This window comes from Sorex araneus, chromosome 11 (genome assembly GCF_027595985.1).
Source record: "Sorex araneus isolate mSorAra2 chromosome 11, mSorAra2.pri, whole genome shotgun sequence".
In the NCBI taxonomy this organism is placed as follows: domain Eukaryota; kingdom Metazoa; phylum Chordata; class Mammalia; order Eulipotyphla; family Soricidae; genus Sorex; species Sorex araneus.
Window position 1 is genome coordinate 21,996,009 of NC_073312.1, and position 27,634 is coordinate 22,023,642.

At 43.4% G+C, this 27,634-nt stretch overlaps 1 protein-coding gene across 1 annotated transcript in view; it reads right to left on the reverse strand.

The window, feature by feature from the left end:
* CFAP58 (cilia and flagella associated protein 58) overlaps positions 1–27,634 on the reverse strand; it is a 98,077-nt gene that overhangs the window by 26,210 nt on the left and 44,233 nt on the right. Inside the window, exons 12-14 of the mRNA XM_055119165.1 lie at positions 27,299–27,522; positions 23,486–23,597; positions 19,788–19,892 (exon numbers count right to left, since the gene is read on the reverse strand). Coding sequence (XP_054975140.1) covers positions 19,788–19,892; positions 23,486–23,597; positions 27,299–27,522 — 441 coding nt within the window. The remainder of the gene's footprint in view (positions 1–19,787; positions 19,893–23,485; positions 23,598–27,298; positions 27,523–27,634) is intronic.

Consider the following 27,634-nt stretch of genomic DNA (forward strand, 5'->3'; position numbering starts at 1 on the left):
TGATTCTCTTTTTCTTTTCTTTCTCTTTCTTATTTTCCTTCTTTCTCTTTCTCTTTTTCTCTCTCTTTGTGTGTGTGTGTGCACGCGTGCACATGCATGATACTGGGAATTAAACCCACAATCTCATACACATGAGTTTTTCCAGCTGCACTTCCAGCCCCTCATTTTCATTTCTTGTCTGTATCCTGACAACAGTTCTTCCTCAGCATCCTTGACAGAACTCTCTCCCTAGGACCCAGTTTCACACTTCATCATATAAGACAGAGATGCTGTACAAATTCTCTCTTGCTTTCTTTCCATATTACATGAGGAGCTGGTAACCTTCATCCTCCCTCTTGGTATGTGTGTATGAATAAATATGTAAGCACATATACATGCACAAAAAAACACATCCCACTATACCAAACACAAACACACACACATTTATACACATACACCAAAAAACTCACATCTACTATATATATATATATATATACATATATATATGTATATATATATATCACACACGCATACACACACAAAAAGTTACTGCGCATCTTGAATTCCTGTTTTCCCATCTTTGACTTTTTGCACTCATGCTTGATATCAACATTTCTCTAAAATTATATTCACTGCAGTCCTAATCCCTACAGCCAAAATCTGGAAACAACCCAAGTGTCCAAGAACAGATGACTGGACAAAAAAAAAAAAAAACCCTATGTAGTATATGTATACATACAATGGAGTACTACTCAAATCTTCAAACAGACAAAATCTCTGTCTACATGGCTGGAATTGGAAGATCTCACGCTGAGTGAAGTCAGCCAGAAGAAGAGATACAAATACAGAATGATCTCTTCCATGTGGGATTTAAATTAGCACAGGAAGGGAAAAACAAATGGCCAAAGGCAACAGAATCTAGTTATAGAACAGACCATTCTAATTTACAGAAATGGGCTTCCTATGGCAGGGAGAGGGTGGAGTGGTGGTGGTGAGGGACCCCGAGACAATGGTGGAAGGAAGTAGTCACTCTGATGGAGGGTTGGGGTTGGAATTTGCATGAAACATAACCCTACCCTTAACCATATTGCAAATCATAGCGACTAAATTTTTAAATAAGATTTTTTAAAGAATCCAACCCCATCAAAAACTGGGGAGAAGAAATGAACAGAAATTTCCTCAAAGAAGAAATACAAATGCAATAGGTACAATGGAAAATGCTTTACATCACTAATCTTCAAAGAGATGCAACTCAAAAACAATGATATCATCTCACACCACAGAGACTGGCACACATCAAAAAAGAACAAGAACAACCAGTGCTGGCACAGATGCAGGAAGAAGGGACTCTCATTAGTTGTTGCTGAAAATGCCAGCTGGTCCAGCCCTTTTGGAAAATAATATGGTCATTTCTCAAAAAACTAAAAAGCTTCCATGTGACCCAGCAATACCACTTCTGGGAATATACCCTGGGAGCCCAAAATGCAAAGCAGAAATGCCATTATACCTCTATATTCATTGCAGCACTATTCACAATATCCAGAATGTGGAAAAACCTAAGTGCCCAAGAATAGATGACTGGATAAAGAAACTATGATACATCTACACAATGGAATACTACACAGCCATTGGGGAATATGAAGTTATGAAATTTACTAATAAATGAATGGACATGGAGAGTATCATGCTGAATGAAATAAGTCAGAAGGACAGGGACAGACATAGAATAAATGCACTCATTTGTGGGATAAAAAACAAAACATAGTATGAGACTAATATCCAAGGACAGTAGAAACAAGGGCCAGGAGAACTGGTACACTGTTAGAAGATTGTCACAAGTAGAGGGGGGCAGTTAGGACAGAGAAGGGACCACTATGACAATGAGATTGGGAAATTACCACTCTGAACAAGAATTGAGTGCTGGAAGTAGGTAAAGGGATATAGGTGATAACTTGTCAGTACCTGTATTACAAACCATAATGCCCAGAAGAAGATGGAAAGAGAGTTGTGGGGGAATGCCTGCCATAAAGGCAGGCTGGGGCAGGGATAGGGGATAAGGATGGTGGCAGTAAGGAAACTGGGGACATTGGTGGTGGAAAATAATACACTGATGAAGGGATGGGTATTGGAGCATCCTATGACTGAAACACAATCATGAACAACTTTGTAACTATCTCATAGTGATTCTATTTTTAAAAAAATTTAAGAAAAAAACATTAAAACAAATTTTTTAATGTTTACCAAAGATTGGAAGAGGTCATTCCATATCACTAGACAATGAGAAAGGTGTTTCCATACGATTTTATATTGGGATCAGAGACATAGATCAAGTGGTAAAATGTATGCCTAGTATGTGCAAGGAGACCCCTAGTTCAATCTCTGGCATGGCATAACCCCCTGAGCACTCCTGAGGGTGTATGCTTAATGGCCATGAAGCACTGCTGGGTGCAACTCTGGTGACCCCATAGCACCTCTGGACCCAAGGACCAAACTGCCAGTTAATGGTGATACCATTAATCTAAGTATCACCAGGTCTCCCAGCACTACTGAGAATGATTTTTATTAAAAATAAATAAATGATATAGACAAATGAGTTCAGAGATAAAGGCAAATTGAATCATTATTGAAAAGGTTAAGAAAAACTATCACTTCATAAAGAGAAAGTAAAGTGAAATTTATCAGCTACACAGGTGGGGTTGGGGGCTGGGGGGTGGGGGGAGGTATACTGTGATTCTTAGTGGTGGAATATGTGCACTGGTGAAGGGATGGGTGTTCAAGCATTGTATAACTGAGACTTAAGCCTGAAAGCTTTGTAACTTTCCACATGGTGATTCAATTAAAGAAAAACTATCACAGATATGATTGTGTACCTAGAGAGCCCCGCAAGTTAACTGCAAAGCTGCTTAGAATTATAAGTTAGATGGGGCTGGAGCGATAGCACAGTGGGTACGGAGTTTGCCTTGCACATGGCCGACCTGGGTTCAATCCCCAGCATCCCATGTAGTCCACTGAGCACTGCCAGGAATAATTCCTGAGTGCAAAACCATGAGTAACCCCTGTGCATCACCGGGTGTGACCCAAAAAGAAAAAAAAAGAATTATAAGTTAGATAAAAATAAGAATGTGAAAATCACTCAAGTTTCCAATATCCCAGCAGTAACCAGTTAGAACACCCAAGAGAAGTAAGAAATTGTTTTCTCCATAATTGATGTGCCCCACCAGAGACATATCAGGAAAAGAAAAAAATGGGATGAGAGAAGAAAAAAAAATGGAAAGAATCAAACAAACTTTGATTCTCCTCCTTTGATCTTGAGTTGGTCTTTTAGAAAGTCTCATGAATTTACTTCTTCCTCCTCATCTCCAGTACCTCATCTTTATAATATCCTAGAACAAGGACCCAAATTATGCCTATCTCTCTATGGTTCTTTCAGTACCATCCCTTGACCCCCAAGTCCTCCTCAGTCTTCTTCCTCATTACCGTGTCATGTCCTGCAGAACACAGGCCAGCAAGAGGAATGGATTCTCTTCTCACCACAGACAGCTTAAGTCAACTCTACCATTGCTTATCATTGTAATCTTGACCATATTACTTAATCACTTCCTCGTTGACAAAAGAAGACCCCACAATAAATAAAATTATTGTGATAATTGTAAACAATACATAATATATGTATCAAAGGATGAGATGCGCAACAATGCAATAGACACCCTAGTTCTATCACAATTCCAAAGGGCATAGCAATCAGGATCAAGGTCAAGAGGCAATAATTGTCCACCCAAAGAATCTTAGTGCCAAGGTTTGGCCTCAAAGGCCATACAATGGTACCCCACATAGAATAACCAAAGGTTCTCCCCCAACACAAAATACTCTGCTCTGTGGCTCTGCTCCTCAATTTCATCCAAGTTCAAGTTATATATTCAAGAGTATATACAGCCCACCTCAATGTTGACTACTCATCTTTCCTCAGCCTCCATTGCCCTTTTCAAGTATGCTTTCTGCAAGAAACTTTTTACTTGCCTTATCAGCACGCTTCCCTGCTACCTTTTCTGAGCCAAAACAACCCCTACTATATGCAGCTAGCTCCGGCTACCCATTGTGCTTGCTCTGCTTCAGATCTTTGAGGAATATTTTTCCTTGATCCTCACACACATTCCGTGAGAGGGTACCACACACTTCACCCCTTTATGGCTAATGTCACTGAGGCTTAGAGAGAGTGAGTTGTATTCCCTAGGCTGTTGAAGTGCCACAAGTAAAACCAGGGTTCCAAATTAGATCATCCTGAGTTATTGCAATAAGTCAAAATAACCTAACTGATCACAGTCTTTGTCCTTGATAAAGCCAGTTCTTTGTTTTTTTGTTTAGTCCATTGGTTTGTATTTGGGTTTTTCATTTTGATTTTGAATATCCAGTAGTGCTCAGTGACCACTCCTGGTGGGGTTTGGGGACCATCTGTGGTGCCAGGGTCAACTGAATGCAAGGCAAGTGCCTTATCTACTGTACTATCTCTCCAGCCCAAGAGAGTCAATTCTTACTAGTTCTTATCACTTTGACTCAAAAAGCTATTTTAAACAACAAGCACTATAATCTATCCCTCCTAGACACAGCCTTTCCTGCAGTGGTCACCCACTATTGTCATTTTCCAGCATAATGTTATTATGCTTGATTGAGTATTGTTCAGTAAGTAGAACTATAAAGTAATGGCCTGGGTTGTCATATAATGTTTGGAGAGACCATTTTCACACCATTCCACATGGACCTTAGGAATCCTCCCAAATAGAATATACATTTCTTCCTTGAAAGGATCGTGCTTTGTATTCTTTTGTGTCTTTCAGATCTCTGCAGACATTATAGTCCCTCCACTACCCCCAAATACCTTTTGGTTCATCGCTGGCTTTCCTGAGCAGGCACTCTTAACTGGGGGAAAGCAGGTTCCCAGAGACAAGCAAGACCAAGGAGTGTTAGAGGGAAGGACGTCCTGTTATCATTTCGGGACAGGCAGCAAACTGGGTCCCTATTTGCATCAGGAAAAGAAAAATGCTTCCACTTGTCAAGAGGTGAAAGCAAACTGGGTTTGATGGCATCAACATAATGCTTAATAGGCTACACATTTGGCATCTGTTTCAGAGATGACTGTGTCAGGAACTCAGAAAAGGTCTCCAGGGCATATAGGCAGCTTTCAGTCTGTTTCCTACACATTAAATAAACTCTGGGTAGAGAATATACATTTTTAAATGCATGAAACAGGAGCCAGGCCTGACACCCATCTATCAGAGCTACTTTAAGGATAGTAAAATCAGTTGCTGCCATTATAAGGAATGGGAACTTGATGACCCACTGGAGATTCCTTCTAACCTAAATGCTTCTATAAATCCCCCTAAAATCATAAAAAAAATCAGATTAAGGATTCATGGAGGTGTTTGCACTATAAATACAAATTAATTTTTGCTCCAGTTGCAATTTTTTTATACTTGTAAAAAGTCCCTCCAACTCTGAGATATTGCTGGGTGTAAGAGCAACAGAAATGCTAAAGATAGCTAGGACTCCCTAGGTTCTGATTGGCAACTATTTTCCTCTAATTTTGCAAATAAACCTGCATCCTGAAATAAGCTGAATTGAATCTTGCTGCTGTCCAAAACCATTTATCACTGAAAATCTGTTTTGTTTGGGGAGTAAGATATAATTGTATACAGATTCAATAAGAACCTAAATGTTCCACTGAGAAATTCCTTATTGAAAATATTTTGTCTGGGACTCTAAGTAACCTATATATTTCCACTTTCAGTTACTATTCATTCATATGATTACTACTCTCACTAAAAGAAAAAGTCCTGTTTAACCATTAACCACTGCTCTTTTATCTATTTTTAATTTGACTAATTTTTTTAATTTTTAAATTTTTATTTTATTAAAGCACGATGAATTACAAAGTTATTCATAGTTTTTGACATACAGCTCGAATAATTTCTGAGAGCAGAAACTCTTACTATTCTGCTTCTCATTGGTACTGTGAAATTTAATTTAAACTGACCCTAAAAACAGAAAGAAAATGAATTGTCTTTTTTTTAACATCCCTTTCCTATTAGAGCTCAATAACTAGAAAAAATAGTAGATAACATGATAGGGGGAGGGTCTTAAGTGGGACTTAGGGGGACTTGGGGACACTTCCTGCAATACTCGGTTCCAGGGCCAGGTGGTTCAGTCAATGCTAGACTTGAGTATGCAGAGCTGTTCAGCCCTATGGAGATCATCAGAGCCACCCCAGAGAGCCTAGGGCTGTCCAAGGCCACCCCCACGTGGTACTTGAGGGAACCTACAGGGCTACACACAGAAGTGCTTGGGGCACCATGTGGTGACAGAACTCGGACTCTGGTCCCAGTCAGTGCATGCAAACTATACACTCCTGAGCATGAAGCTATCTCTCCAGCCCCGTAAGTAATATTTTTTAAAGATTAATTTATCAACTGAAGCATTTTTTTGATCTGTATATTTACTCTAATTCATCTGAAGTCAGAGGCCAAAAAGGAAATGAACACATGAATTGTGGATCATATTTCCAAATGCCTGCGGGTAAATATATATCCCTAAGGAAATATGCTGTTATGACATCACAGCTGTTTCTCCTATAAAAAGAACTATGTCCCGCAGCAAACTATAATTTCCCAAATAAAGGGAATAAAAGATTAAAGAAAAGAAGAACATGTCAGCAATAAAATCTAAGGATAGAGACCAGATGCCAGGCATATTAAAATACCATGAGACAAAGAATTAAAACAAGAAATCTTGTACTACTTGAATGCTTAAAAGCCAAGTATTTGCACTTAAACTCACCAAAAGAAAGAGATGGTGATGGATTACCGCAATAATAGCTGCATGATCCAAGGTCCCAGACAGTTCTCCTCCACATCTCCCTCACTCTGGGCCTGCCGTGTGACTTGCTTTTGTGAATGGGGCATTAACAAACAGGACACAAATGAAGGTTCAAAAAATGCTTGTACACTGAGGTTTGCCTGTTAGTTTATTTTTATTTTTGTTTGGGTCCACACTCACTGGTGCTCAGAAGCTACTCCCAGCTCAGTGCTCAGGAAGCATACAGTGCTGGGAATCAAACCTGGGCCTCACATATACACAACAAGCACATTAGCCCTCGGAGCTATCTCCTAGCCCAGGGTTTGTCCCTCTAGAACAAATCCTGAGATTGTCATCATGAGCATCAAACTGGTTATTGGTCATAACAAATGCATTGACTGCTGCCATCTTGACCAACCAGCTCCTAGCAGCCCACTTGGTCCTGCAGGAACATGAATGAGGCCAGGGAAGCCCAACAGAAAAGCCAGCCGGCTGAGCCCAGCCCAAACTACCAACTGATAGAATTATGACGTAATAAACGATTATCTTAAGCCACTTTGCCTCCGAATGGTTTTTATATACGGCAAAGACTATTGCTGACATCACGGAGACCATTTATAGTCACAGCAATTAATTTATGAGCAATTAATTTTTACTGCTTAGAAAGCCCATTTGTAAGCAAGTCCCCATAGAAGGAACAAGAGAGACTGCCCCAGGGATGAGTGAGTCTATGAAAGTTGTCCTGTGTTTGCATGTGAGATGCTGAGTTGTCAATCTACACACTTCTTAAACTGCAATTTTGGAGATCCTTCTAAAATCTGCATTCAAATACCATGATAATAACCATTAATATTTATTAAATGCCTATGTTGGCCTATACACCTGATAAAGATGATTTTGTTATAACTACACAAAAAGAGAGAAAGGAAGGGGGGAAAAGTGCCTGCCATAGAGGCAAGCTGGGGCAGGGAGATCGGGGATGGGGGATGGAGGTGGCTTGGTAGGGAAACTGGGGATGTTGGTGGTAGAAAAGATACACTAGTGAAGGGACAGGTGTTGGAACATTACATGACTGAAACCCAATCACAAGCAACTTTGTAACTGTGTATCTCATAGTGTTATTGATTCAATTTAAAAAAAATTTGTAACTCAGGTAAAAGTTTAGTAGAGGGGAGATGTAATAGCAATTGCATACTTAATAGCTATCAATTATTTGTTAATGAAACCTCTGGAATCAGTTGCTGGATTGCTGACGGTTTAAAATGCCTCGACCCTAACTCTCAGTACTAAGATGAAAACAGGAACAAGAAAAAGGAAGTCAATCCACACAGCCCCTGATTTCAAAATACAGCATCAACAGAGTCCTGTCAAAGATCCAGTCCAAGGCTTAGCCTGGGGCTCTTCGGGGTTGACTGAAATAACAAGTGTTTAAAGTAGACTCTGGTCTCTAACCAGAGCCAAACAGTTTTAAAAAAAAAAAAAACCCTAACACTTGCAGGGCTCTGAGGATTTGAGAAGTTACTAAACATTCAAAGGGAACAGTAAGAGTGAGATAAGATGGTGCGTCCTGACTGAACAGGTGAAATTTATGGAGCAAGAGTGAAGACACAGGTGGAGAAACTTAGTTACAATAAATGAGGCTGAACACAATCTTAAAAGTTTCAAACATCTTCATATGAAAATCCTGATATCTTAAAGGAAACCCTGGCTCCCAGGCGCCCTCCCCCCCCTCTCAACCCTGCCAGCAAAGACCTAGATATTTCCTCAGCGTCCATAAACAGCTGGTCATTTGCTCACCTGATCTGTTAAATGGAGTTTAAGAAAGTGAGAGCTTAAGCTACCATTTTAATTTTCTATTTCTCAGGGCCAGAATCAGTCCTATGGTATCTTGAAGGCTCAGGATAGATTTTATAGCTCCACTGTCACAGAGAGAAGAAAATAACTAATTGAGAACATTAAAGAAGCATTTGTTATGCTCCATAGACAATTCTAAATATTTCAACATGCTTTAACATCGTTCCCCCCAACAAGCCTATGAGAGGTACGATGAGGCCTTTGACCTCCGAAGGACACCAAGTTGTGAGCCGGTTAATTAGCCTACCCTGGGGTTCACCGTAAGTAGCAGAGCCAAGATTCAGCCTCTGGTCATCCAGCTCCAGGATCCAGAGGCTTGACATGTGGGCAACTGTCAGGACCTCCAGGCATTTCATACAAGGGAGGAAGCACGAATAAAGGAAGGTGCTTTCAGAAACGAGCCCTTCTGTCTCTAAAAGCAAGAACCCAGACAAAGGCCAAGTCCTCCTAGCTGAAGAGTAAAGCTAACTTGCCGCTTCATGGTCCTGTGGAGAAGCCCAGACGCTGCGCTGGCCTGGAGTTCCTGGACTATGCAGGCAGCTGACCTCCGGGGCCTGAGGCTTCTTTTCCGCCTGTAGCCAGGGCAATGTACCCAGGGCCTCAGTGGAGAAGCAGCCAGTGCCCACAGGGGCAACCCCTGCCCCACCCCCTTCACCACCACCACCCCCAGGCTCAGTGTCAGAGCCTGCGTTTCTCTGAAGGGACATTCAAGGGACATTCGCAGGGCTTGGATGATGGAGCCCCGCTGGAACGCCAGTGATACTGAGACTCTGCCTTAACAGTAGGCATCAGTCCCTTTCCTCCCCCTGGGGCTCCCCCTTCCCAGTTCCTGCTCCTGCCCCAGGCCAGCTTCCTGGAACCATCTTCCAAGGCACCAGCATAATTTTCTCAGGTTAGATTTACGGAACTCAAACTGGGACCCCCACAATCACTCAACCTTGTGCGGGGTTGGGGGTGGGGAATGCGGAGGCTCAAGTGATGGTACAGTGGGGAGGGCAATTGCCTTGCACAAGGCCAGTTGGGGGTCAGTCCCTAGAAGCCCGAACAGCCCCCAAGCCCTGAGCACAGAGGACCAGGAAGCAAGCCCCAAGCAGCGTTAGGTGTGGCCCCAAAACCAAAGCAAAATAAATCCAAAGTCTTATGCAGAGGCCCCTCTGCCCCCAAGTCTCCATACACAGCTGCGGCCTTTCTCATTCATCTGGGCAGGACCAAGTCCAAGGCACTCTCAGTAATTGTGATTGAGTAAATGCTGCCTGTGCCCTTTCTACCAATTCAGGGACGCACTTCTCTGTTGTGAAATGAAACTTCGGAGAGCCACTAGCAGCAGGGGGAAGGCCTCCTCACAAGGGCCCATCTCCCAAGGGCCAGGAATATTGTCCCATCGTTGGCAACCTGCCTCATGAGCTGAGGGAGAAGGCAGCTGGCATAGAGAAGGGATCACTAAGTCAAAGATGGTTGGAGGGATCGTTCGGGATGGAAGATGAGTGCTAAAAGTAGATACAGGACCAAACACGATGGCCTCTCAGTATCTGTATTGCAAATCATAATGCCCAAAAGGAGAGGGAGGGAGGAACGGAGGGGGGGGAGGAGAGAGAGAGAGAGAGAGAGTATGCGGAAATTGTCTGCCACAGAGGCAGAGGGAGGGTTGGGATGGGGGGAGGGCAGATACTGATGACATTGGTGGTGGAAGATGTGCACTGGTGGAGGGATGGGTGTTCGATCATTGTATGACTGAGACTCACACATGAAAGCTTTGTAACTGTATCTCACGGTAATTCCATTTAAAAAAGAAAGGGGGGACCTATTTCCGTTCAATCCACCCACTGCTGCCCCACAGGACACAGCCCGGCTTCCCACCCTTCTCCCCTCCTGGAGGAATCCGGGCTCACTCACCTCTGCCCCTCACTGCGGCTGCCGCCTCCTCCTCCGCCTCCTTCTCCCTTTGATGCTGGCACTCTGCTGCCCTCCCGTCACGGCCTCACAACAAATGACTGAGCAAAGACTGAAGCCAGTGGAGCTGGTGATGCCACGGCCTTCCTTCCAATCCTTCCCCGCCCCCTCCCCCCGCAGGCCTGGAAGGGGGAGGTTGCCAGTTTGTCTCCTGCGGTTCCAGAGTGGCTGGCAGATAGGTTTCCGGAAGGCAACACTCTTAAAAGCTGGAACTGCTTCAGGCTCCAAGTAGAGAACATTTTGAAAAAAAAAATCTACATTTTTGTTTGTGAAAAATTCAAGATTTAAAAAGTGGCATGATCCCACAGGGCTGTGTGTGGGATCCGCCGCATCCTGTCTGAGTCCCCCGCCCGTGCCTGGCCCGCTGACTCTGAGGCGCCGGCAATCCCGTTGACATTTGTGACTAATGTACAAAGTTCACTTTGCTCTTATTACTTGCCTGGCCCTGAGGGTGATTGTATTTGAGCTGACTATCCCCAGCTCGAGCACTTAGAAAAGACAAGGCCCAGCTGCTGAGAATGTTCCTTGTGTTTCTAAATGCCCCTGGCAAGGGACTGGAGCTTCCTCCTCTCGAGCAATCGAACCTTCTGCCATTATTAGGAGCGCAACTTGGTGACGATAATGACGAGGAAATGATACCCAGGTAATGGGCAGCATTTACTCGTGGCACATATGCCTGTCGAATCCTACAGAAGCTTGGGGTGGGGGAGAGTGGGGGACAAACCCAGCAGTGCTCAGAGGCCATTCCCGGTTCTATGCTCAGGAGTGAGCCCTGGGAACTTTAAGGACCATATGTGGTGGGGTGATTCTAAGATTTGGTGGAACCTTAATCCCTGTCCTAGCTCTTTGCCCTGGGATGCTTTTTTGTTTGTTTTAAAAAGTCATCACAGCTGGAGCAATTGCACAGTGGGTAGGGCATTTGCCTTGCACGCGGCCGACCCGGGTTCGATTCCCAGCATCCCATATGGTCCCCTGAGCACTGCCAGGAGTAATTCCTGAGTGCAGAGCCAGGAGTAACTCCTGAACATCACCGGGTGTGACCCAAAAAGAAAAAAAAAAGTCATCAATGCTGAGAAATTCAGAAGGGATGAAGAATATAGAAAGCAAAAGTAGAAAGGAGAGACCAGAGGAAATGCCTTTTAGGTAAGCTTGCATTCTCCTTGCTTCTTTAAAGGGGAAAGAGCCTTGTGGCAAGAGAAATTCTTGGGTCAGGGAGATGGATCAGAAGGTGGAAACTGCATGCTTTGTGTGTGGAGCCCTGTTCAATCCTGATATTGCAAACCAGTTTCCCCAATCTGGGAGCAATCCAACGGCACCTACCAAGCCGGGAGTAAGAGGTAAAATATCCTTCCCCTCTACATCTGAGAGCCAACTCTGCCAAGAATAGCTGCCTTCATCTCACCAATGATGCAAAAAGTCAGCTCAACTACCATTTTCATATGAATCCAGAGCCTGGCAAGAACTGAGTGGACCTCATGAATCAGCCTGCCTCTGCAAGCAGAAAGGGCACTGCCAGTTTGCATCAAGTTTATAGATCCATAAACCCACAGTAAATTCCAGCCTCATGCAAACTTAGAAGTTAATAACAAAAATGCCAAGGCAACAGGAAGAATCATTTCTTGACCTCTCAGAGTTCAAAGGCAGAACTTGAATGACTATGAGACAGTACCCCTGGCTGAAGAACCACCACCCTTCAAAACTAAATCAGTCGTGGAACAAATATTTACCTGTGAGCCTGAAACTAGGGGTGATCACCGAGACAGCCTTTTTGAAGTCTACGGCTTTTCTACCCAGAATCATTAAACACACAGGTACAATCATTTTGTTAATTATTTGTGTGATGAGGTATAGGAACATTTACCAGGAGACCCAACCACTAACCATGAACTAGTGGGCCCTAGAGGAAAAGGCGCTTAAGCTCAGGCTCCAGGGGTGGGTAGCCTTTGATGAAGCAGAGGTCCTAGTCTATGTTACTGAGCACTGAGTGCCTGGGATTGTACCTGGCATTGGATGAAGGGGTGAGGGGTCAAGTGCCTTTTTTCAAATTGCTCACAGTCTAGACAGGCACATGGGTTCCCATCCCACCTATTGCTGGGAAATGAGAGCTCTCTGCTTCTCCATGCCGCAGCTTAGATAGTCATTATTTTAAAAACTCTGCCCATTCAGAAGAAGTCAACCAAAAAAACTCCCTCACTGGAAATTATTTAGTTTTGAGTGCGGAGAATTTATTTAACCAGGTAATAAAACAGATGATATTGAGAAACTGTCAAATCAGTGTACCCGGGGCCAGAGAGATAGTTCAATGGGCTAAGTGTGCATGCTTGGCCTGCGGAGATGTGGGCTCGGTCCTCAGCACTGCATGGTCTCCAGAGCATCCCAGGAGCAACCCTGAGCACAGAAATTGGAATGCACCATTGATGGTGCCCACTCTGTCCACTCCCACCCCCACCAGCATAAATAAAAAATGGGAAAAGAGAATAAAAAGAAACAGTTTATAATCCAAGGATATACCCTCAAACTCTAGCAGGAAAACCTCAGGACAGACCCAGAGCAACCTAACCAGCCAAAAGAAGGCTGGTACTATTTTTGAGTTTTTTGTGGAGGTTAAGTATCGTAACTATACTTCACTGTCACTGTCACTGTCATCCCATTGCTCATCAATTTGCTTGAGCGGGCACCAGTAACATCTCCATTGTGAGACTTGTTTGTTACTGTTTTTGGCTATGGAGATTTCTCAAAAATAGTAAGAATGAGCCTCCAGATGATCCAGTGATTCTACTTCATGGCATATGCCCCCAATTCACAAAAAAAATTCACTCAAAAGAATGTATGTACACCTCTGTTCATTGCAGCATTTAGTACAAGAGCTGGACATGGAAACAACCCAAATATCCAATGACAGATGATTGGCTAAAGCTGCTGTGGCTTAATTACCCAATAGAAAACTATGCAGCTCTAAGGTGAAATTCTGCAGTTTGGTGCAACTTGGATGGCACTGGAGGGCCTTGGGTTAAGAGAAATAAGTCAGAGGAGAAGAACAAATATTGGATGATTTCACTTATTTATAGTGAATAGTGTATAAGCAGGATTAAATAGTGACAAACTTTGGCCTTGGATTATAAAACAGATTACCAAGTAGATAATAGTAAAGGTGAAAAAGGAACAGTGGCAGGGGTTTTGTGGAGGTTAAGTATCGTAACTATACTTCACTGTCACTGTCATCCTGTTGCTCATCGATTTGCTCGAGCGGGCACCAGTAACATCTCCATTGTGAGACCTGTTGTTACTGTTTTTGGCATATTGAATACGCCCCGGGGAGCTTGCCAGGCTCTGCCGTACGGGCGAGATACTCTCGGTAGCTTGCCAGGTTCTCTGAGAGGGGCAAAAGAGTCAAACCCGGGTCGGCCACATGCAAGGTGAATGCCCTACCACTGTGCTATCGCTCCAGCCCTGTAACTATACTTACATATATATAACAACAAGAAAAAAATTAACTGAAGTTTAAGTAAATTTCATCTAATAAACATAAAGAAATAAAAACAAAATAAATGATCAAAACACCTTCCACAAAGATCAGTTATCATGAAAAAAATCTAAAAATCGTGCCCCAGAAAATCAAGTACCTCGGAATCAGCTTAACCAAGGAAGCAAAAGACCTTTACAAAGAAAACTACAAAACGCTACTCCATGAAATCAAAGAGGACATGAGGAAATGGAAACATATACCCTGCTCGTGGATAGGGAGAATCAATGTTGTCAAAATGGCAATACTCCCTAAAGCATTATACAGATTCAATGCAATCCCTATAAGTATACCCACGACATTCTTCAAAGAAATGGATCAAGCAATCCTAAATTTCATATGGAATAACAAACGTCCAAGGATAGCTAAAACAATTCTTGGGAAAAAGATGATGGGAGGCATCACCCTCCCCAACCTCAATCTTTACTACAAAGCAGTAACAATTAAAACAGCATGGTACTGGAACAAAGGCAGAGCCGTAGACCAATGGAACAGGGTGGAATATCCCTACACACAACCCCAAAGGTATGATCATCTAATCTTTGATAAGGGAGCAAGAGATGTGAAGTGGAGCAAAGAAAGCCTCTTTAACAAATGGTGCTGGCACAACTGGACAACCACATGCAAAAAAATGGGTTTAGACCTTGACCTGACACCATGCACAAAAGTCAGATCAAAATGGATTAAAGACCTCAACATTAGACCACAAACCATAAGGTACATTGAAGACAAGGCCGGCAAAACCCTCCACGATATTGAAGATAAAGGTATCTTCAAAGGTGACACGGAACTAAGCAATCTAGTAAAAACAGAGATCAACAAATGGGACTACATTAAACTAAAAAGCTTCTGCACCGCAAGAGATACAGTGACCAGAATACAAAGACTATCCACAGAATGGGAAAGGATATTTACACAATACCCATCAGATAAGGGGTTGATATCAATGGTATATAAAGCACTGGTTGAACTCTACAAGAAGAAAACATCCAACCCCATCAAAAAATGGGGTGAAGAAATGAACAGAAACTTTACCAAGGAAGAAATACGAATGGCCAAAAGGCACATGAAAAAGTGCTCTGCATCACTAATCATCAGAGAGATGCAGATCAAAACAACCATGAGATACCACCTCACACCACAGAGACTAGCACACATCCAAAAGAACAAAAGCAACCTCTGTTGGAGAGGATGTGGGGAGAAAGGGACCCTTCTTCACTGCTGGTGGGAATGCCGACTGGTTCAGCCCTTCTGGAAAACAATTTGGACGATTCTCAAAAAATTAGATATTGAATTCCCATTTGACCCAGCAATACCACTGCTGGGAATATATCCCAGAGAGGCAAAAAAGTACAATCGAAACAACATCTGCACATGTATTTTCATTGCAGCACTGTTTACAATAGCCAGAATCTGGAAAAAACCCGAATGCCCCAGAACGGATGACTGGTTGAGAAAACTTTGGTACATCTATACAATGGAATACTATGCAGCTGTTAGAAAAAAGGAAGTCAAGAATTTTGTAGTTAAGTGGATGGGCACGAAAAGTTTCATGCTGAGTGAAATGAGTCAGAAAGAGAGAGACAGACATAGAAAGACTGCACTCATCTATGGTATATAGAATATCAGAGTGGGAGACTAATACCCAAGAACTGTAGAAATAAGTACCAGGAGGTTGACCCCATGGCTTCGAGGCTGGCCTCACGTTCCGGGGAAAGGGCAACTCAGAGAAGCGATCACCAACTACATTGTAGTCGAAGGCCATGTGGGGGAAGGGAGTTGCGGGCTGAATGAGGGCTAGAGACTGAGCACAGCGGCCACTCAACACCTTTATTGCAAACCACAACAGCTAATTAGAGAGAGAGAACCGAAGGGAATGCCCTGCCACAGTGGCAGGGTGGGTTGGGGGGGAGATGGGATTGGGGAGGGTGGGAGGGACGCTGGGTTTACGGGTGGTGGAGAATGGGCACTGGTGAAGGAATGGGTTCCCGAACTTTGTATGAGGGAAGTATAAGCACAAAAGTGTATAAATCTGTAACTGTACCCTCACGGTGATTCTGTAATTAAAAATAAATAAATTATTTTAAAAAAAAATCTAAAAAAGTAATAATAAAAGCATTGAAAGAGGAATATCAGTGGATTGGCTGTTAACAGATTAGTCCACCTTAAGAGAAAATAAAGAAAGTGAAGCTGAGAAAATGTCACACAAGGAATAAAAGGAAGAAATATGTAAAAAAGTAGCTAACAAATAAGGGAGAAAGAGTAAGCAAATCCAACATAACTAATACTAAGAGCTCAGAAGTAACAGGATAATTGAAGACTATCCAAAAAGACATGGAATACTCAAATTAATAAAATATGACTCCTACACACAATAGTGAAATTAAATTCATAACAAATGCATTATGCTAAAATCTCTAGAACACCAAAGACAGATATTCCAGCAAACAGGGAGAAAAAAGCAGCCAACTTTAAAAGGAGCAATAATAATTAGATAGCAATAATAATTAGATCCCAAAAATATAACTAGAAGTAGACACAAATGATTTCAAAGAGCAACTGAAAATAAGATTTTAAGACAATCATTTATGAGTAATGTCAAAAGAAAATCATTTTCAGATAAGCAAAGAAGATTGTTAGCCAGTTGCAGTTTTAAATATCATTATGAGGGCTGGAGAGATAGTGCAGTGCCTTGCACACAGCCAGCTGGGTTCAATCCCCAGCACCCTATATGGTCCTCTGAACTCCCCCAGAAGGACCCCTGAGCACAGAGCTAGGAGTACAGAAGTCTTGGCGTGTGGTTTAAAATACAAATTAAAAAAATCCTTAATTTAAGTAAATAAGATTAAGAAAATAATGGGTGTTTTAAAGGCTTATTTTCAAACAAGAACTAATTCTGAAATTATAGAAGAAGAACTAAGCTGAAATGAAAATACCACATAGCAAATCCTATGGAGAAGAACTAAGGAAATTGAAGAACATATCACGGTAACTGTTCATATTAGCAAACCACACTGAACACTAAGCTGAGCATTAATCTTAAGATCAAAAAAGAGCAGAATAACCCCAAAGGAAGAACAAAATAAAGCTAAAGCAGGCCATGAGAATGAACACAATGAATTCATATAAGATGAACGTACAATAGAGAAACTTGGCAAGACACAGAATGTGCTTCTTTTAAACCATCAAAGGGCCCATAATAAGAGGAAAGGCCAGGTAATAAAACATGGATTTTTTTTTTATTATTCCATGCACTGCACTCTGGAGCAGTGTGTTGGGATGTCTACCCTGCTGTGGACCAGCTGCAGGCAGGGTCTTGGCAAGAGACCTGTAGCCAATCATGCTGGCATCACACCCCCTCCGCTCCTGGAGGTCGAAGCCCAGTTCTCATACCCTAATTAGATACTCTAATCAGAGTATCACTCCACCCCCATGATCAAACTGGATCTTGTTCTTCCCATTTTACAGATAGGTAAAACTGAGATTTGCAGAATTTTTAGAATATTCCCAAAGTCATCAAATTATAATGTGTTGGCCGTGATTTAAGACCAGATCTTTGTGACTTCACTGTCTGGTTTCTCAAACATCATACATATTTATATATATTTCTCAACTATAATAGAACAGGAAAACTACAGTTAGTCACTCAGAATTGATGATATTCTGGAAAGCTCTCTACTATATTCAGACTTCAGTGCACATGTTTTTATAAAGTGCCCTTTAATTGTCTAAGTGGCCCTTTATCGTAAACAGGAGTTCCCACTCATACTAATTAATGGTAACCCACCCACCAACTAAGGCTGTGGACTTGAGAGCAGAGGAAGAAGGCTCAAAGAACTGGAGCACATGCTTGGCATGCAGGAGCCCTGGATTCAATCCCTAGCACCTCACATTCCTACAGTCCTCTGGGCACCACCCAGTGTGGTCAGAAGACAAAAACTAAAACCAAAAAAAGTGGACTTTGCCATTCAGAACAATAAGAACTGTACCACTGTAGCAGTGTCATCCTGTTGTTCATCGATTTGCTCGAGTGGGCACCAGTAACGTCTCCATTGTAAGACTTGTTACTGTTCTTGGCATATCGAATACACCACAGGGAGCTTGCCAGGCTCTGCCTTGTGGGCGAAATAATCTTGGTAGCTTGCCAGGCTCTCTGAGAGGGGTGGAGGAATCAAACCCTGGTCGGTTGCATGCAAGGCAAATGCCCTACCCGCTGTGCTATAGCTCCAGTCCAACAATAAGAACAATTGCTAATATTTATTAGGCATGTATATGTGCCAAACATAATGCTAAAGCTCTTTTATTAGCCCATAATACAGATTAAGAGGGGCTGGAGCCATAGCACAGCAGGTAGGGCATTTGCCTTGCACGCAGCCAACCCAGTTTCGATTCCCAGCATCCCATGTGGTCCCCTGAGCACCGCCAGGAGTAATCCCTGTACATTACTAGGTGTGACCCAAAATGGGGGAAAAAAAAACCATAATACAGATTAAGAAGCTCAGATGCAATGAAATTTGACTCTCAGCCATAAGTGGGCAGAGGCAGGATTCCAACACAGACCCTCGAGCACCAGAGATTACATTCTCAACCACACAAAATTCCTGGGACCCCACTTGCTTATCAACTGATTGGAGATGATAGTAGCCACCCCTGACCAGTATAGTGGAAATAACATAAGGCAAGGAAAGCCACCGGCTTAGCATCTGACAAGGTAATGATGGGAACTGGCACTTGCAAAGACAGTCTAAAACGGGGGCAGGGGTTCTAAACGTTCCCACCTGAAACAGTCACCATGACCAGAGCAGCCAGAAACACCTCAGAGTCACAGTGCAACTGATTCTCTGTTCATTTGTGGTGACCCTGCATTCAGAAACCTTTTGTTTATTTGTTTTTAATGTAGTCACTGTGAAATTACAGAGTTAATCATGACTGGGTTTCAGGCATACGGTGTTTCAACGCCAATTCCTTCAGCTGTGTCCTCTTCCTTCCACCAATGCCCGCCTCCAGTTGGCTGCCCACACACCAGTTTGCCCCTCCAAGGGGCACTTTTTTGGGTGGGTTTCATAGTCTACGTGACCTCCTCAATCCCATGGGGTCACAGCCCACGGTTTAAGAAGTTATTGTCAGCTAAAACACACTCCTGATTCTCAATGTACCCATATAATTTACTCCATAAAGTCCTTAAGGAATGTTGCTACTTCCCCCACCCACCCACCAGCACACCCCCACAAGTCTTCACATGGACAGATGATGTGTGCTTCGTCTGAAAGCTTAGTTTAAAAATCAAAATCATTGCATTTCATGCTGTGTGAAATATGAAGAAGGGTATTTCAAAGAATCTGACAAAAATGAAAAGAAGGGGCAGAAGCTAACGTTACTCAGTGCATCGAGTCTTAAACTTCATTCTTTGGAATTCTTAAAATATCAGTGATGGGAGCATAAAAGACCAATTAATCAGGCTGTTATTTCTCTGAATGTGAGTCACTGTTGCCATCTGCAGTTAGAAGCAGGACCTGCAGTACTACCCAGTCTGGCGGTAAGGCTTGGCTTGGAACAGACAGAGCTCCTGAGGGACGGGGTGGGTGCCACTGGGCCCAAAGGTCTGCTACCCAAGTGCAGAAAATGAGGGGATTACCTGCAAGATCAGCTCTTTTTCCACCACCTCTTCTGTCTTGCTGATGAGACGCTTCTGCAAAGTGTGGATTTTCTCTATCAGCTCAAAGGTACTGGGGTCGCTGGCCTATGAGAGAACAAAATGAAGCAGTTGAACCATGTTTCAAAGCACCAAGATTCCGGAGCAACACAATCACTGTTTAATCACAATCTACTGCCAACCTCCAGGCCCAACACAGAGAGAAACGCAGAAGCTCCCACAAAGCATAACAATGAGGATGGTCATCAAACCAGGTGGAAGTTCAGCTAATGGCTTGGCTTGTGGCTCTGGTTAAGCAATCAAGGGGAAAGGAGTACGCTTATTCCACGAGCAGGAATAGTATTGATGATGGCAACAATAACAGTGATGATAAATGCTGTGCAAGATCCCCGAAATTTCAACAGCATGCAAACACCACCCAACGCATCATCAAATCTGAACCATGTGACAGCCAGAATAGCTGCCAGTCTTTCACTTCGACAGATAAATCAACTAAGACTCAGAGGGTTGTTTCCTGCCCTGGTGGGAGGGACAGAGCTGTATGCAAATCCGTGTGTGCCTACTTAGTTGCTGAGCTCTGTAGGAGCCAAACAGGGTTCCCTCGTTCAGCACTGGGCCCGAGGTCCCCTTATACCTCCAGGGTATTCTAAGGGGGTCACAGTGAAAATCGAGTAGAATGGGGGCCACCACACAAGACTAAGGGGCTGATCAATAGGACAGAGACGGATCAAAGAGGTTGATAAGCTGGGCCCTAACTCATGCAGTTTCAGGGATCCGCTTTGGGGGGTCAGAGTGATGGTACAGGGTAGAGAGCTTGCATTGCCTGCAGCTGACCCAGGTTCAATTCCATTACTCCACCTGGGCCCCTGAGCCCATCAAGAGTGATCCTTGAGTGTAGAGCCAGGGGAAAGCCCTAAGCACAGCCAGGTGTGGCCAAAAACCCTAAATAAATAAATAAATAAATAAGGCGGGGGGGCGGGGGGGGAGGGAAGAATCCTTTTCTTTTGCTACTTGCCAACGAGAAAAGATTGATTTCAGTCCATGATGAAGAAAGTTTCTAGGATGTGGACTTCCGCTGAAAATTGTCAGCAGAACACGATCATGGCATTTAGCTTTCAGATGGAGTTATCAATCCGTAAAGCACTGATGCGCCCTCAGTAGCTATCTGTGTACCATTCAGGCAAGAGCGACAGTTATAAACTGATAATTTGTCCTCTAGACTTTGAGCCAAAGTGTCACTTCCAACTGTACTGACATTTTAAATTAATCTAGCAGCTAAATATTTTCAACGACCTCCCGTGTCTCTATCTTCCAATTTTTTAATAGAAATTGACGGGGAATTGGAAACTTTATAGATCTGCTTGGAAACACAAGGAATCAACTAATGTGGCAGTAAACGAATTTTAAACCTTCAGCCCCACTTCCCCAGACATATCCATATCGTTGTTAGTTTAGTAAACCGCACCACTCTTGGCATTTGAAGACAAATTAAGTGAGGCACCAAATGGGGATGGGGAGGGGAGAAGGTGGAGATCCCTTTGACTCCAACTTTGCTTAAGAAATCCTGAGCAGGGCTGGAGTGATAGCACAGCGGGGAGGGCGTTTGCCTTGCACGCGGCCGACCCGGGTTCGAATCCCAGCATCCCATATGGTCCCCCTGAGCACCGTCAGGGGTAATTCCTGAGTGCATGAGCCAGGAATGACCCCTGTGCATCGCCGGGTGTGACCCAAAAAGAAAAGAAAAAAAAAAAAAAAAAAAGAAATCCTGAGCAGTGCCAATTGATATCCATATATTGGGATTAGACTTGGCACACATTCACTTGGCAACACTGGATGTTGTTAAAATTCAGGCCTCGTGTTTACACAACGATTTATAATGCATTATCTTTAATGCTCTCTTCATTAAAAGGAAAAAAAGAAAATTGAAAAACAAAAGCCAGCTTGGCGGATTTTCTCCTTTGCCCTGTTCTTGTTTATGTCACTTACATAGATTCTCCCAGCACCCTCACTGTTATTTAGTCAGACCCCTTTCCACACTCACATGGCTGAGTGTCGCTTATACTTGACCATCCCCCCGCCCCCGAAATAAACAGGACTTATCTTTAGCTGCAATCTGCCATGCTAGTGGCATGGTCTAGTAGGAGAGTCAGAAAATATGAGGTCCATTATCTAACGCTTATCAATGGGACTCTGACCATGTCTCTAAATCCTAAGAAGCAAGGCTAGTTCACAAATACCCAACTTCCTGCCTGAAATAAAAGGATGCAGGGTCCAGCTGAAAAATGCTAAAGATGTTAGTAGCTGATGTATCTTGATGCGAAGAACAGCCCAGGGCTAAGAAAGAGTTGAAGGCTACTGGTCTGAGCGTTAGCTCCCTATACCAAAAAAATCAATGTTGGTGGGTGTAAAAAACTAAAGCTCGCCGAGGGGCGCATGCATTCTCGGGCTCTCCAGGCAGCTCTGTCTCACCACCCGCGTTCGGTGCTCTGGAACCGCAGTGTGTGGACTGGATCGGGACGGCCGGTAGCCAAGGACCGGAAGGGAAGAACGAGGACCAAGCTGGTTGCTGATTAGTTACCGTTTATTCAGTCTTCCATCTTTCTCATCTCCCGCACTCCCAACTCCGGCCTCTCTCTGGATCAACTGCCGCCTCTCTTGCTTCTCTCATCTCTCCTACTTGTCTCTCCCACCTTGCCCTCTAGGCTACACCCAGCCAGGTAGCAAAATCAACATAAGAAAGCCCTTCCTGAGGGCAGGGCATTCCAAAGCCCTTCCTGACTCTTAAGGTTTTTTTTCTTTCCTTAGTCCAAACACTTATTAACATCTTAATACTAGTTATTTTTGTATGGACATACATTGAGGTTTGCAAGGCAGCTCTCCTGGCAACATCTTGCCACAGACTCAGACCACAGCACTCAGGCCAGATTAATCACTCCTAACCCTAGCAGGGTCCAAATCTAGTTATCACTGTTTGGATCATGACAACATTTGTCCATGATCAAGCTCTTAACTTATAGCTAAGCATTAGGCACTTTGGCCAGGCCCATCTCGATGCCAGGGTAGCACACAACTCACCGCTTGCCCTGGGTCCATCTCGTCCCTCCTCGGGACCCTGCTTTGGGAATGCTAGGAAGTAAGGGCAGCTGAGACTTAGGTCAAGAGAACAGATGCCCTGGAGGAAAATATCATGTAGAGTCAAATGACTCCCAGGTTACAAAAGCATAGCATTTGCTAAGTCTTCCTGTGTCCATACAAAAAAGACATGGCTCTGAATAAACTATGCAAAGGACTCAAGGAGAAGAGAAAAACAATATTTGCAAGTCAACAGAACACTAAGAAAGAAGTTACAAATAAACACCGAGGAGTGGGAGCACTGTAACAGGAGTAACCCAATAAACCTAAACTACCCGAGGCTATGTTATCCTACAGGTGGGGAAGGTCAGTTCATAGTGATCATTGGATCTTTAGACACAAAAGATTTTGTCCAAGGTTTTTTCTAAAACAAAACCCCAGTAAGCCACCTGGTTCTGGAAGGATCCAATTTACCTTTGTCCTGCTTTCCATTTTAGGTGACACTTTGCATAGTATTAAATAAAACTGTGCTTCTTATTGTGCTTGAGGAAGAAAAGGAGCAGGAGAGATTTGGATGTGGGAGGAAGGTTCTGCCAGATGTTCCTTACCTCAAGCTTCCTCCATCTGTGCACATTCATGGGGTTCTCCAGTTCCTCCTCCAGGGCTCTGCAGCGTGTCCTCTCCTTCAAGAACTCTCTTTGCATGTGAAAAAGCTCCTGCCTGAATAAGATCAAACTTTGTTTTCCAAGAAATCCTTTGGCCACTTGAATATCCTATCCTTAAGTAGTTACATACACCGGCAGCTTTATATTAAAAATCTGAATTAGGGAGAGCTGGAGAGACTCCTCAATGGTGTGCACAGGATGCCTGGTGTCAATCCCCGGCATATCATGGTTCCCAAAGCCCCATCTGGAGCGACCGTCAAAGCACTAAAGAAGGAAGGGAGGAAGGGAGGAAGGGAGGAAGGGAGGAAGGGAGGAAGGGAGGAAGGGAGGAAGGGAGGGAGGGAGGAAGGAATGTTAGCCTCCTAATTTGAAGGTAATTCTTATAGGGGCTGGAGCAGGTAGGGCATTTGCCTTGCACACAGCCGACCCAGATTCGATTCCTCCGCCCCTCTTGGAGAGCCCGGCAAGCTACTGAGAGTATCCGGCCAGCACGGCAGAGCCTGGCAAGCTCCCTGTGGTGTATTCAATACGCCAAAAACAGTAACAACAAATCTCACAATGGAGACGTTACTGGTGCCCACTCAAGCAAATCAATGAGCAACGGGATGACAGTGATATAATTCTTACAGAGATCAAACTTTAGTTTTGCTTTAATAAACAGAAAGGGTCTGACCTGATTCAAAGAGCTGGAGCATTGTGCCCTGCAGGCAGGAATCCAAGGTTGGATGGATCTCCAGCACCACTCGGCTCTCCAAGCACCACTGGGTGTGACCAAAACAATGATAGAAGCCCCAGAGTTTCCGAATCATGATTCTGGATACCCACAGACTTTAAGACTAGGTGGCAAAGACAGTGGGGAGGGAATATGTGCAAGGTTCGCCGTGCTTTTGTCTTTCTGCCAACATCTCAACAGCAGTGCAAGAGAACTACCTGCATCTCACCACCGGGTCTGGCCCCTGTCCACAGGCTCTTGAGACCCATGTGCCAAGTCACCTGACACTAGTCACTGCGGCGTGGGTGCATGCCTATAGGTCCCCTATGTCTGTGTGCCTGCTGCTGCCCTGATTGGCCCTGGAATCATCTGAGGCACCTGGGGCACTTTGATCACACACCTTTCCAAGGGGAGCCGGCCTTAACTGGTCTAGCATTTGGGTTTCATACATTCAAAAGTTCTGCTGATCTTTCTAACGAACCACCAGAATAGAAAAACACTAAACAACTCTAATATTTTGTTGTTTTGTTTTGGGGTCACACCTGGCAGTGCTCAGATTTTACTCCTGACTCTAGGCTCAGGGATTACTCTTGGCCGGGTTCAGAGGACCATATTGGGTACCGGAGATTGAACACATATCTGGTGTGTGCCAGGCAAGTGCCCTACCCACTGGACTATCTCTCCAGTGCACAGTGACAGGTTATCTCATGCTCCATGACTATACAGAGGGCTGGCTCGGTCCAGAAGCACGAGTTCCAGCTCAAACTACTTGTAAAATCTATGGGAATCTCTAGCTAACAGTTAAGCTACTACAGTCATTCCCCAGGACCCTGTGAGCTCCTATGGAGAAGCTTTGTGGGGAGGTAGGGAAGAGGGAAACTCTTGCATTGACAGACACTGGTAAGGATATTATTATCTGTCCTCGTCTGCTCAAGTGTGCAGATTACTAATATAACCATCTCTTTTTACTTAATTGCTTCATTTAAACCAATAATACAACTTCCCCTCATTAGCAAGACAAACCATTAGAATTAACTGCATGGTGTTCACTCAACGGGGAGTTCGGAGCAAGCTGCTTAGAATTAAAAGCATATTTTTAACACTTCGATTTTCTAGAGTGTCATGGGAAAAGAAGAGTAAAAAGCATCAGCCACCTGGGTTGATGGCGTATTTTGTACTCATCTCTATATTGGGTACATGAAGTGTGTTTTCATCTTTGATTTTAACCACACATCTAGTGTACAAAGAAGTTAGATTATAGGACCGAGGTCAAACGGCTTGTAGGTGGCTAGACTGGTTGCTTGCATCAAGATATTGATTAAGTTCTCTTTCCATTGAAAAGAAAAGACAATCTATTATCAACAAACTCACAATATTTTTAGGAAGGGGTCATATATGGTCATTTGTTTTTATAAGAAAAATAACTCAGGCCTGACAAGTTTAGTGAGGGCCTTGGAGATCATTCAATAGCTACTTAGTATGAATCCATTTATCTTCAAAAAACCAATGGTGTTATCTCTGGGTAGTAAACTTGTGAGTCATTTTTTAACACCTGCTTTATATTTTTTCTGCATTTCCCACATTTTTTACAATGAATTTGGATTACTTGCATCATCTGAAATATGAGCAACTAAAAAAAAAAATATATTGATTTCTCGTTGATAGTGGCAACTTCCCCTGCCTGGATATACCCACTGCATCTAAAGAGCAAAAAGCTATCTTCCAAATTTTATTAATTGAAAAAGCTGACCCCTACAGCCTTGGTCCCAAGACAGTCACAGTTCCTTTTCATCTTCTGGTCTGCTGAGAATCGGGGAGCTAAAGAGTCAACACCAACCTTCTTCCTCCTCCTCCTGCAACTGCCTGTACAAAGCCTGGGGATCTTTCCCCAAGGGAAAGCAGCTCTTGTATAATGTAAGATTTAAAGAAGGAGGCACACGCAGCCGAAGTGAAAGCTGCAGGGAGATACACCAAAAGTGAGATATGAACTCTGACTGCCTTCTGAGGAAACAGAGTTTTCAAAGAGTGATAAAATCAAATTTGCCCCTTTTGATTCTGTGTGTAATTCCAGGAAAGAGATGTTTAAATGTTACTAGGATTAAATTTAAATATTGATGCTCCATCTAGTGCATGCCGCCTTATTAAAGAAATTCTAAAGCACCTGTTAAAATTGTTTTTTCTGAATTATAATGACTTTGGTTAGTGATTTGACTTTAGTTCTTTAAAAATCAGAATTAGGTTGTTGCTTTTTTAATAGGAATCACTTCAGGCAGAGATTGGGGTTAGGCCAGTGGTGCTGAGGAGTGGGGTGTGCAGGTGCTACACCTGGCAATACTGGGGGCCACTGGGGCCACACCCAGTGGTACTCAGGAACCAGGGTTTATACCTGAGGTACTGTGAGTTACACGTGAGGGGCTGGTGGGGGCAGGAAGTCAATGCCGGGTACCCAACCCAGAGACTGGCACATGTTTAATATGTGATCTACTGCTTAAGCTATCTGGTTCCCAGACTAAAATCCTTTTTGAAAGTCTCTTTGCACTTATTTACATTCCTCAAGAGTAAGTTAATGCATTTTTGTGAGATAGGATGAGTACAATGTACCCATTCTGAAACATGGAGATTCTGAAATATGAAAATTCTGAAAAATGAAAAATTGTAAAAATTTGTTGATAATGCCAATCACTATATCACTGTCATCCCACTGCTCATTGATTTGCTCGAGCAGGCACCAGTAACGTCTCCATTGTGAGACTTGTTGTGACTGTTTTTGGCATATCAAATACGCCACGGGTAGCTTGCCAGGTTCTTCTGAGCAAGTGGAATACTCTCAGTAACTTGCCGGACTCTCTAAGAGGGATGGAGGAATCAAACCTGGGTCGGCTGCATACAAGGCAAACGCCCTATCCACTGTGCTATGTGTTGGTGGTATAGTGGTGATAATGTCCATACACTTAAAAATGTTCTTTAGGATTTGATGAAGACTGTCAATGCCCAACAAGAGGAGCCAATATTCATTTCCAGAGCTCTGAGGAGGCACCCATTACCTTAGTTCATCAACATTGGCCACGCTTCTGGCAAGGATCCCCTTTTCTCGGCGAAGCTTCTTGATCTCGAGTTTGAGGATTCTCATGTCCTCCAACCTCTGATTATATTGGTTCTCACCCTTATTCAGCACAGACTGTTGGATCTTTATCTTCTCGTACAGCAAAGCTAACTCGTCATTGCGCCGAACAAGCTGAGACCCAAGGATATCTCTCTCACTGATGACCTAGAAAGAGAGAAAAGCAAATTCAAGTCCAGTAAGTCACTCTGGCAGCTGCAGCCATTGGTGCAGTATAAGTTCCCCTCTGCTGGGTGCCCAAGGCAGGACCCTGGAAGCA